At 35.0% G+C, this 12,877-nt stretch overlaps 1 protein-coding gene across 3 annotated transcripts; it reads left to right on the forward strand.

Annotated features, from left to right (window-relative positions):
* Positions 1–104: 104 nt before the first annotated feature.
* Positions 105–8,878, forward strand: tradd (tnfrsf1a-associated via death domain). 3 transcript variants are annotated; one of them, XR_015494918.1, is made up of 6 exons: positions 105–232; positions 703–750; positions 836–989; positions 3,182–5,056; positions 5,164–6,238; positions 8,315–8,878. XR_015494918.1 is itself a non-coding variant. In XM_087259885.1 (6 exons), exons 2-6 carry the CDS (start codon positions 730–732, stop codon positions 8,611–8,613), a joined length of 882 nt encoding a protein of 293 aa, XP_087116011.1. In that variant the 5' UTR covers positions 145–599; positions 703–729; the 3' UTR covers positions 8,614–8,878.
* Positions 8,879–12,877: the final 3,999 nt, after the last annotated feature.

The raw sequence follows: 12,877 nt of genomic DNA on the forward strand, positions 1-12,877 counted from the left end.
ACTAGTTCCGTTGTTAAACGCAGCGAAGACAACTAGTTCTGAGCTTTTAACCAATCACAGTAGAATAAGTGAGACTCTTAGCCAATCAGATCCCTGGGTATTGTAGTGGGTGTGTTTTAGTAGCAACCAAGAAAGTGCTTCGACACCTCGAAACTGGAAAGTTTCCTTCTTTCAAGTTTGTAGGCCTGTTTAGACCTCCTTATCATTCAGACAGAGTTCATCATATCGTTGTGTAAGTAACATGTAATATATAACAAAACGCGTCATTCATATTTTCTGTAATGTGATTTAAGGGCAAGCAGAATTGTGTTTTGTTAAACTTTGAGAAGTTCACGTGAGAAGTAACGTAAAATGTATAAAAATAAAAGCTACGAGACTTGTTCGAGCGAGCGATTGTTGTTGTTTTTATCGATTTACCTCTCATAAATATAAAAAAGTTAACGTTTTGAAATGTGAACCATCATATTACCGGTAAACATGTGCATCGCATATCTGTAACAATCACAACTGCCGTCTGACCCCATTTAATAACACTGTCGACCATTAAGCTCACAGCTTTAAAAGGAAGTGGCTACTTGTTGGGAAAACACAGAAATAACGTTTGTTTGTTTGTTTTGTCTAGCCTATTTAACTCTTCCAATAACTTAAATGTCATGATTTATTTGTCTTTGTATTTATCTGCTCATTTGTTTATGTTCACAGGACTTGAGAGAGCATTCTGATCTGAAGATGGACAGTATAGACACAAAGGTACAGTGTTTACATTTTTGTCCCTCCAGATGTTGTTGTTGTATGCAAATTAACAAAGTGTATATGCTTTCATCTTCATTTACAGAGGTTAAATGACAGCAATGCCAGTGACCGTGCGTTGTCAGGGTGTGCTGTGCTTTTCTTGGGATGTAGCAGTCTAGAACACAACTTTTTATCTCTTTACAAAGATGAAAGAGGGAAATTCAGTGTGTTTAAGGTTATTAAACTCACCCTATCAGGTAAGATTTCATAGAAAATATACAGAAAATACAGTTCTTTTCCCACTGCACTTAACGTTAAGTTGTAGCACTGGTTTTAACGCTGCATGTAATATTTCACACTTGGTATATAAAGCAGGGTTAGCACTTTTTTTTACCCTAACCTGATTTCACCAAGTAGGACTGGACATGTTCCTGAATTAACATCAATGATGATCCTGGAACAACATTCCAATCAGCCTATCAAAATAAAGGAATATGTTAACAGTTTAGTGTCAAGTTTAGGCTTATGCACTTTACATGACTGTTATCCAACTATTATTCCCTACTGATTTTGAGTATAATTTACAGTTATGGTTGGGTTTAGGGGTAGGGAATAGCTATGGATTACATTTTTGAACAAAAATTATGTTCCAGGATCAACATAGATGTTAATCCTGGATCACATCGTACTTGGCAAAATCATGACGTTTCCATTTTTTACCCCATTTACATGGACACCTATCATGCGATTTTAATGTGATCAAGACAATACTTTGATTAAGAGTCTACCATATAAACAGTGAATTTTGATTAATTTAATCAGATTAAGGTCATAATCGAACTAAAGAGAAATGAAATTAAGACATGTGGAGTATGCCAATCTTATTGGTATTATTGAAGTGCAGTACAGACATGTCAACACCTTAATTGAACTATTACTGTCATGTAGGACTTTCGCCGCGTTTTGCGACAGAATAGTCCACCCACAAACACACACAGCTGTTTGACACTCTTTGCAACAACCGAGTCAGTGGAGACCACAGACACCTGCATTATGAAATGCAGAGTTTTTTTTTTTCTTCCATTTAGCATGGTATGAACTTCCATTAAAACAACACTCTTCCAGCAGTTCATAGTTGCATCCAATATCTTGTTTGTCACAGGGGCATGCATAAAATGTTCCCAAATGAAAATGAAAGTGCCAAATTGCAGTTTAAGTCGACAAATTAAAAATGAAACACCCGAAATTACATGAAACTCCAGAGGAAATGCAGATAGCATGGTGACGCAATGACGTTAATCGAATTATGGGCTGTAACATGTAAAACGGGATCATAAAAAGGAACATTCAAAAAGCAGCTCATGTAAACGCCTTAATCTTATTATTGTCTTAATTAGATTAAGGTTAATAATTTGAATACTGATGTCCATGTAAACGTAGTCATTAAAAGATTCCGAATGCAAACAGCACACTAGAAATGAACTCTGGACCTTTTATCTGCTCATTGTAATTGGGATAATGAGGAAATAACACACACCTGGCCATGGAACAGCTTAGAAGCCAATTGTCCAATTACTGGACCCTTAACAAGTGGGAGGCACATATGCAAATGGTTTTAATTCCTACAGCATTATTATAGCTCATATTAAAGCTGACAGTATGCAGTTAAAGCACATCTTGTTAGTTTTATTTCAAATCAATTGTGTTGGTGTGTAGAGGCAAAAATGTTAGAATTGTGTCAATGTCCAAATATTTAAAAATTTAACTGTATATTACCTTTAATTTATTATTGCCTAGAAGCGCATAAGCCTGCAAATATTGCTTTATTTAGCTATACATAAATAGTAACTTCAAATATTTAACATTTTTTCCTCAATAGTCTAACAAATGATTCACATTGCTCCCAGATCTTTAGCTTAAACAAGAAACTACACACACCTGGCTTTAAACATACACATTTTATTACATTAAACTTTGTTTTAAATTCAGCCCTCCAAATGACAACTTATAACAATTACCCTGCTCATATTTCTAATAATTACACACCTCTTTTAGCTGTACATTGTTCTTCACGGTCAGTGAGCTGCACTTGTCCAATTCATTATGTCTACAAACACTCTTTCCACAATAAGTGAATAATGCAGTGTTTTTTTGAGGGTTTGGCACCTATGTTTAGTACCACTCCTGAACTGCTAACCCAGCAATGCAGTGCCAAATTATTAAGTTTAAACTAAAGTGTGAAACATTATCATTTACCTTTTTTCAATACCTAGGATTGTTATTCACTGCTAAAGTATGTTCAATGTTAAACATGAAGCAAGATAACCCAGGATTCAGTTTATTGGAATTTGGGATGACCCTTGGGTTGACCATTTCAAAGAATACAGATACTGTAGATTTATCAAAATCAGTGTGTTGCACTTGTACAATTCCCCTGTCTTTGATCCAGATTCTGTTGGTGGACTGGAAGGGTATGAAATCCTGAAACTGCACGATGCTGATCCCTACCTTGGGGTGGAACTGAAATTCATGGCTATGCCTCCCTGTCAGAGGTTCCTGGAGAGCTACGCATGTGGTTCACTCACTCAGTTTCTATCCCAGCATGCCTCACGTCTTCTAGCGCTTCCTGATGGGGTTGAAATAGAAACGCAGCTCAAAGCAGGAGTACATACGTTGGACCACAGCCTTCAGGATATAGAGATCTGCTTGGATCACATTCGCCAATCACAGGTATGTGACAACATTTATGAGTGGCTAATAACACCTCAGATAACAGATATAAATCACATTTTACTACTACTTCAGAGAGGCTGCTATTCTGCTATTTCTGACCTTAAAGTTCATGAGGATTCATAATTAAGCGAAGTTTAGTTTTAAACCCAAGTGTCATTGGTGTAAATGGTGCTGGGAAGTCTGCTGATTTTGATTGAATATTCACAGCTTCAACAAGTGTAACAAATAATAATGTTAATTGGACATGTTCTTTTACATTTGTGACATTGGACCACAAAAGCAATCTTACTTTACACTTGTATGTTTTTGGCAATTTCAAAATTATAGATTTTTTATGGCAATAATCATTAGAATATTGTTGCATTGATAACCTGGTGGACAGCGGGCCAACATATAGCGCTGCAGGCATCCTAAAACAGCAGTCCCGTCCTGACTTGTGTATCTTTCCTGATCCCATCCCAGTCTTTCTCCTGCTTCACTTTCTCTTAATATGCTGAAACGCATGTAATCATGTAAAGATTAACTATATCAAAACTCATTTTCATTCGGCTTAGGGCACAGGTGTCACAGGTGTCAAACACAGTTCCTGGAGGGCCACAACTCTGCTCAGATTTGTTCCAATCCTAATTAAACAAACCTGACTGACCTAATTGGGTCCTTTAGACTTGTTTGAAAATTACAGCTAAAGCTGTGGTCACACTGCACTTTTCACCCAATAGACTTCCATTCATACCCATGCGAATGCGGTAGACTGGAAATGCAAGCTCGTTCAACAAGTTTTGCAGTTTGCTGCGTTGGAGAGTTTAAGCTTTGTGAACTCTGACCTGTCTGACATCACGTGATTGCATGAGACCAATCACAAATCAAAACATGACCTTTCTGGACAGAGATGTAAAATATGGACCAATTGCTCATTTTTTTAAAATGTGAAATCATCTTGTTTAATTGTGCCCCTTTCGGCTGCACCGTACGACAGAATTTCACATGCTCAAACTCTATTGTGGCCGCGACATTAGTGTGTTGAAGCAGGGCTGGAACTAAACTGTGCAGGGCAGCTGCCCTCCGGGAACTGAGTTTGACACCCCATGTTTAGAATCTAATTTGTCAGGGGTTGGAATAGGAGTTGAAATGAAACACCAATTTCTCTGGCACATATATCCGCAAACCAGCACAGAGTTCAAAACTCGTGAATCCTCAGTGCTGGGAAACTCTCATACACTACTCATAACATTTAGTTCATTTAATTCATCTGATCTGCATGTCTTATGTCTGTGGGGAAAACCAGAGTATGAAGATGCAAACTCCACACAGGAATAACACCTGGCCCACCTAGGACTCGAACTAGCAACCTGGCTGTGCTGCAATATTAAATCTTTATTTTTGATAAGTAACATGCACTGCTAAGCCTTTCTTGTAGGGCACTTTCCACCAAAACACTGAAAAAGCCGACACTCTTCTGAAAGGGATCACTCCACACTGAGCGTAAAGTGCACACTGGCTATGCTGTAGGCGTTTAAAAGCACACTTTCATTGACAACAACTGAAAAAAAAGTGCTCAGCTCAGGAAAAAAGCTTCAGTTAAGACTTTAAAGTAAGTATTAAGTGAGTATTTAGAGGTTTTTGGACCCTCAGATTTCAGATTGTCAAATAGTTGTATCTCAACCAAATGTTGTCCTCTAACAAACCACATTTTTTCAGCTTCTCAAGTTGGAAAAAAAAGCGCTCATGACTGGTTTTGTGGTCCAGGGTGGCATTTTTTAGCTCTTGGAAGAAACTACAATTTTGTAGATCTAAGATAAGTTAATTGCAGTTGATTGTCATGTTTTTTTTTTTTGTTTTTTTTGGACAGAATCACACAAGATGCTGAGACATTTGTAATGTTGAAACATGGTTTCTTTTTGCAGTGGTTACAAAATGTGGTGTATTTGGCATCTGCAGTATTGCAAATATTGATTAACTTTTTTTCCCTACAGCACTTTAATAGTAGTTAAAACAATAATGCTTATGTGCTGATTTGCTTTCTAAATTGATGTGTATTGCTCTTGGCAGCAAGTAATTCATTGCAATGTTTTGGAGGATGGGCGAATGTCACACAACTGTCACGCCTGTACATGTTGGCATCTGAAAAGCTTAATTAGTGCTGTAGAGTTTAATTGGATGCATTGGCTTGATTGACATTCACAACAATTGAACAACAAAATCAGCATTCTCTTCTGCCTTTAAAAGGCACTGAGCCTATTTGTTTTATAAAGCATATTAAATGCTGTCTATAACCTCATCAGAACAGAAAGTATTAGCTTTTATAGCCTTTTCAAATCTTTTTCTCTCTACATTTACTCACCAAAAATCAAAAATGTATGTGTTTAGAGACAGATTTCAGATTTTAGGTTAAATAATCTCATGGCACAATCTTCTTATGGTCAAATTCTTCAGATCTACAGGTAAAATCTGCACCAATCTAGTCTTGCTCTGAAAATCATAATTTTGAGGCTCCCAGTGGAACTACTTTAAACCTCTTTTCTTTGAGCTAAACAGCTGCTTGGTGAGCTTTACTTTCTGGGGTTGTGTGTGTATATATATATATTCCTCAGTTGTTTTAAATGAATGCAGTTCATTTAGTTGAATTGACGGGTGGCTGTTTTGTAGCCTGTGCGTTTGAGAGATGATGAGGTCACACAGTTGGAGCAGCAGCTGCAGAACAGCTACGGACCTCCCAGTCAACCTCCACAAGAGCTGCCCAGAAACTGCTTTCTCTTTCAGAAGAGAGTATTTGGTGAGTTCTGTCTGTTAAAATGCCTCATATTGTGTTCCTGTTGTGCAGCGTATAATAAAGCTGCTTTTGATTGTTAAGGCCTTCACAGTATTAATCAAAAAACTATTATCAGTGGATATCCACAGTTATCACAATGAATGACAAATCGATGTGTCTTTTTAGTGTAAAGGTGCCATCGAATGAAAATATGGATATAGGCATAACTGAATAATAACAGTTCAGTAAATGTTTATGACATACTGTGAGCCTCAAACGACGTTGTTCTCATGTTAATCAGTATAAAATCCCGGTGAAAGCACCATTATCCACACAGAATTATCAATATGCACACCAAAGGCAGCGTTTGATTGTCCCAATGTTTCCTTATGAAATTACAACAATTTCATATTTTTCCCTTATTTTTAAGTTTGTCTATTTTTATATATCTTTTAAAAGAGCCACACATACATAGTAAATATAATACAAATACTTACCATGTATGTGGGACTCTTATTTTGAAAATATGCAATTTTAGTCCTCTTAGGTAATGTAAAATATCTCATCACCTAGTATAAATTTATTTATTTGATAGTTTAACTTGTATATTGTCAAATTTGCTGTGTATGTTTCTAATCTTGCAACAAACACATGTAGACTGCTGAATATAAGTGTTTAATGCATGTCTATGCATCGTGTCATATCACAGAGCTCTTACTGTGATTTTTTTTTTTCTGAAGTGAAAAGAAGCCAATAATAAACTTAATCATACTCATCCGTTTATGCAGAGATTGATATTAATTGCTGCTTATATTTTCATATATATATATATATATATATATATATATATATATATATATATATATATATATATATATATATATATATATATATATATATAATATATATATATATATATATATATATATATATATATATATATATGTTATATATATTTATATATATGTTAAAACTACAAGATACCACTATAAATACATCTCTTTTGACAGTATAATTACATTAAATTACGCTGTTTCATCCATAACAAAACTCATGAGCAACTTTAATTTCAGGTAATATCATTTACTTACTAACTCTAGCTAAAATAAACCTCTCGGCTTCTTCAATTAAACAGATTGAAAATTAAAAAGAAAAACGAGGTATCTATTCAAAATGTTTCTTGACAACTAAATATTATTATTTTGCACGTGTATTTTAAAGTAAATCATGGTGTGTGTGTGAGCGTCAGGCACTGACACAAGCTCAGAGCCAGAGCTCATTAATATTCATGACCATTCCAAATATGGTCAAAACCAGCTTTTCATTCTAGGTGTAATTGCTGTGTTTATAAATGAGCATATACATTTATATCTGGATACTTTTTTACATTTACCTAAGCCACATGCCTGCTATGTATTAGATATTAGAAAACAATGTAAATTACTGAATCAATGTGCTCTGTGGCACCTTTAAAGTCAGTTTTTTTTTTCTGCTGCTGAGTATTGAGTCAATTCAAAATCCATTTACTTACAATATTTCAACACAGAAGTTTAGTTTAATTAATTCATTTGTTCATGCATTTTATAACCGGTGATATCCAGTCATGATAAAGGTTTTTTTATCCTGACTTTGAGGAAGAATTTATGACAAAACAAAATTTAAATAGCATTTAACAAAATAACATTATCAACAAAAATATTATAACAGGCTTTTATTTTACAAATATATTTTTATTAAAAGTTTTTAATGCAAAACATGTGAGAAACGTCATTGAATAATAAGATAATATCCATCATTCATATAATTTGAATCCTGAGCCCCACATGAAAACATAACAAAAATTATAATAATCAGTAAAATAAATTGTAATTAAATAAATAATCAAACAAAGAAAAAACAAATAAATAACAGGACATGACATACAAAATTATTTTAATAAAAAAATAAACAGATTGGCACATATGATATGCATTTTAAAAGAACATGAATTTCCATTCATGTTAAACAAGTTTTGTAAAAGCATTATTACATTTGTATCTCTGTTATCACCAACCAGTACATTCCTAATGTAATATCCATAATCCTCCTCTGTGCTCTCAGACGATAGGCCTTTGACTCCTGCCGACCAGCAGCGGTTTGCTGCTCATGTGGGACGGGATTGGAAGCGGGTGGGACGGGCTTTACAAAAGAACTGCCGTGCACTGAAAGGCCCTGCTATCGACAATCTCGCTTATGAGTATGAGAGGGAAGGGCTTTACGAACAGGCCTATCAACTGCTGGGACGTTTCATCCAATCAGAGGGCAGGAGTGCCAAACTGAGTCGTCTTATTAGTGCACTTGAGGAAACAAAAATGACCAGCATGGCAGAGATCATGTTGGGGATCCAGCCACGAGATTAAGACTGTAAGACAATGAATGACCGAAGTGTATGTGTGTGTATATCTGTGATTATGTGTGTGTGTGCGTGTGTTGTACATGTGATTGTTTCCAGTTTATATATATATAGATACATTTGAAGAGTATGCGCTCTGATTTTTGTGAATTTGTTTTTTCATCATGACCTTGTAATTTCTGTCTCCTACTTGAAATTGTTTCACAATCACCTGTCGTCTGCCCAGAATGAAACACATTTTAAATAAAGTGTTTTCATGCATTTTTCATGCAGATTTGTCCTCCACATTGTCCTTGTCAGGCCAGGAAAAGTTGCAGTTGAGTCATAATGTCCAGAACTGTTGAATTGCCCTCAGCACTGAAAGGAGCAGTGCATTCCTGAAAAGGCACCTCTGTGGCCCTATGAAATCATTTATTATTGTTATTATTATTATTAAATATTTTTTTTTATTTAACAGCTTCAATTGTTACAATAGGTAGGATTCTAGCATATCAACTTAGTGAACGATTAATAGCAGTACTAACATGACAGATTATCAACAGTTTATCAAAGACATAATTTTTGCAAACCTTATTGTACTACTATTCACTCTTTATTTTTCCCCCAATTTCTGTTTAACAGAGAGAAGATTTTTTCAACACCATTTTAAACATAATAGTTTTAATAACTTATTTCTAATAACTGATTTATTTTATCTTTGCCATGATGACAGTAAAAAGTATTTGACTAGATATTTTTCAAGACACTTCAATACAGCTTAAAGTGACATTTAAAGGCTTAACTAGGTTAATTAGGTTAATTAAGCAGGTTAGGGTAATTAGGCAAGTTATTGTATAACAGTGGTTTGTTCTGAATACTATTAATTATATATATATATATATATATATATATATATATATATATATATATATATATATAGCTTAAAGGGGCTAATAATTTTAACCTTAAAATGGTTTAAAAAAATTAAAAACTGCTTTTATTCTTGCCTAAATAAAACTAATAAGACTTTTTCTAGAAGAAAAAATATTATCAGATATACTGTGAAAATTTCCTTGCTCTGTTAAACATCATTTGGGAAAAATTTTAAAAAGAAAAAAAATTCAAAGGGGGGCTAATAATCTTGGCTTAAACTGTATATAACATTGGAAGAACAATTGTGTAATTATTTTTAAATAATATTTGTTATTGATTTGACTGTAAAACATTAGTACATTAACAATCTCTTTAAGTTAAACTAAAACATTTATTTAATATGCAATATGTGTGATGATAGTTTTTCCGCATGTAAAAAGGTATAGCATGCTGGTGAGGTGACTGTCAGGGTGCTTCTCGTCTAGAAGGTTGCATCCTAATTAGGCTGCATATCTAGGCTGCCACATTATCAAGCTCTGTCAAAGGACGTCTTAATTTACAGGTTCCTTGGTCGGCAGTCTTCATTTCTCTTCTTTTATTCGGCCTGTTTGAAAAGATATATGAGGTATATTTAGAGGCCTTAAAACAACCAATCTTTAGTTGAAAATAGTTTAGCATGATCGTGTTCAAATTTATTATCTAACGTGAGACAAAAAAAAGTTTTGTCAATGAAGTCTAATAAGTGCAGAGCAAACCATTACAAACATAAGAGAAGAGGTGAAATCAACAAATGTATACAATATAACTGTGTAAACATGAATTACAGCAATATTAATAAATTATGTTAAGAGTAGAATTGGCATGTACTGAGGGGACGTGTCCCAACCAATTACTAAAATGTCCATATGCACCACCAATTTAATCATCTTTAATATAAAATAAAGCTCCCTCAACCCTTAGTAACCTGGGTGTGGAGAAAGAGTTAAATTATGTTCCCTTTTTGGGTCCTTCCTCTCCCCAAAAACAAGGACAGTGTGATTGGCTGGGCCTTTTTCTGTAGTTTTGTTTGGATTTGAGACATAAGGCGCTACTTTTCAAAGAAAATTGCAAGTCACTTTAAGTCAAGTGTGCTAGTAGTCCACCATAGAAATATTAATCAAGGCTGTGCAATTAATTTAAATTCAGTTTAGATTTTGTCCTAAATGATTATGAACAATAATATGAAATGGTTAATTTGTGTCATGTCTCTCTAATTTATCTCTAGATTCATATCTCCTCAAAGCCAGATTGCAGTCAAATCATGTAAATTAACTTTTGCAGCATGGAACATGCTTCATTAATTGTTATTTGTATTATTAAGTGCTTAAAGCCTTAATTTAAATTTTAAAAGTACGAAAAATAATTGGTGCTGTTTTATGCATGCGCTTTGTATGTCCCCACCAATGGCAAGAGCAAATCTACCCTCTTGAATTATATTAAATCAAATGATGGCTCTTACAGCTCCCTTGTTACCTGTCTGCAAACATTTTAGGTCAGCCGTTTGGCGTTTATTTTCGCAAAAGATCTCCTTAATTTAGTCACCTCGTTATGAAAACGGCACTCGCATATGATTATTTAATGATATTTCAATTCAATTCATCGCTGGTCTTTTTTTCTCTTATATTTCATTAGAGTCAATTAATTTAAATATTTAATGTTTCAAATGTTAATTTTAGAGGTGGTGCAGTAGGTAGTGCTGTCGCCTCACAGCAAGAATGTCGCTGGTTCGAGCCTCGGCTGGGTCAGTTGGCATTTCTGTGTGGAGTTTGCATGTCCTCCTTGCATTTGTGTGGGTTTCCTGTGGGTGCTCTGGTTTCCCCCCACAGTCCAAAGACATGTGGTACAGGTGAATTGGGTAGACTAAATTGTGCATAGTGTATGAGTGAGATTGAGTGTATGTGGTTGTTTCCCAGATATGGGTTGCGGCTGGAAGGGCATCGGCTGCCTAAATACGTGCTGGATAAGTTGGCGGTTCATTCCGCTGTGGAGACCCCAGATTAATAAGGGGACTAAACCAAAAAGAAAGTGAATGAATGAATGTTAATTTTAGTGGTATTTCTGATGTACTAGTTCATCCACAGTTTTCCTTTAAAAAAAGCCATTTTCCTTATAAAGCTTACTCTGTTTTTTACAACTGAACAAAAAACACTTTTCGCTACAGCAGAGCTAATATGGATTGACTTTTAATCGGCACAATACATGAAATCACTCATACATTAAAGACAACTGGAAATACAGAGCTTGACACCACTTTAAAAATTAAATTGTGCGCACCAAATACCTGTCATGCATATTAAGGATATTACAGAACTATAGATTACTTTCATAATAATGTGACTAAATAAACTGCTTTCTAGTCCAAAAGCATGCTTAATCTGATTATAAAAGCGGTCCACTGAGTATAGGTCACCTATATTGATCTCATTTTTTTTCACAGGATAAATATGAGATGAGGCGTTATTAAAGAACCATTGTGGAATGTGTAGTGCTTTTAGCAATTCAATCCTGAAATCAATACTTGCAGGTCTTATAAATAAACTCCAACCATACAGTTGGATATTACTTTTGATAAGCTGAAACATTTGGAGGAAAGATTGAGGATTTCCGGTTTTGTGTTTGTCTGCCGTTTGCTGATCTGCGGAAAAAGGTGTAGATTTAATGAAGTTGTGTCATTAGTCAAATAATCATTTGGGGGGTTGAGAGGGAGCAAAATAAAAAAGTCAACATCTGGATCTGATTGTGTTCTAATACGCTATGAGATGCCATTATTCTTAGAAATTAATTTTAGCTTAATGGTATCTATTGAGGGCGGTCAGATTAATGAAATGGATGAGGCCTTTCTCCATTAAAGCATTACGCCGACCTGCCATTAAAGTATTACATGGTTAAGAGATCACATTCATTTTAGTTATGGGGATTTAGAAGCTCCTAGTCGTTTTCTAGAGTGAAATCTAACATTTTCAATTAGGAAAAAACCTGGTGATTAAATACCAGGGGAAATGTTACTCAACAGCTCCTGTGTTACCTGTTCGCGAACATCTTAGGTCAGCCGCTTGACGTTTCTTTTCATTAAAATTCTTCTTAATTTAGTCGGCTCGGAATGAAAACGCCACTTGCGTGTGATTATGTAATGATATTTCAACATACTTGTGACGTTCCAGCTTATGGAGGAGGGTCTGTGATTTTGTCTCCACCCTGGTAATAAAGATAAAAGCATGTTAAGCAGGCTCGATATTGCTCTTATCTTAGCAAAGTAATCCATCAGAGTGACCTGTGTGTGTGTGTGTGTTTGTGTGTGTGTGTGTGTGTGTGTGTGTGTGTGTGTGTGTGTGTGTGTGTGTGTGTGTGTGTGTGTGTGTGTGTGTGTGTGTGTGTGTTCA

Source organism: Danio rerio, chromosome 7 (assembly GCF_052040795.2).
Source record: "Danio rerio strain M-AB ecotype USA chromosome 7, GRCz13ab, whole genome shotgun sequence".
Lineage (NCBI taxonomy): Eukaryota > Metazoa > Chordata > Actinopteri > Cypriniformes > Danionidae > Danio > Danio rerio.

Coding starts and splice junctions, on each gene's coding strand:
- tradd (XM_087259885.1), top strand. CDS start 730: ATGGACAGTATAGACACAAAG. Junction 990..3,181: donor TATTAAACTCACCCTATCAG/GTAAGATTTCAT, acceptor TCTTTGATCCAG/ATTCTGTTGGTGGACTGGAA. Junction 3,463..6,111: donor ATCACATTCGCCAATCACAG/GTATGTGACAAC, acceptor GCTGTTTTGTAG/CCTGTGCGTTTGAGAGATGA.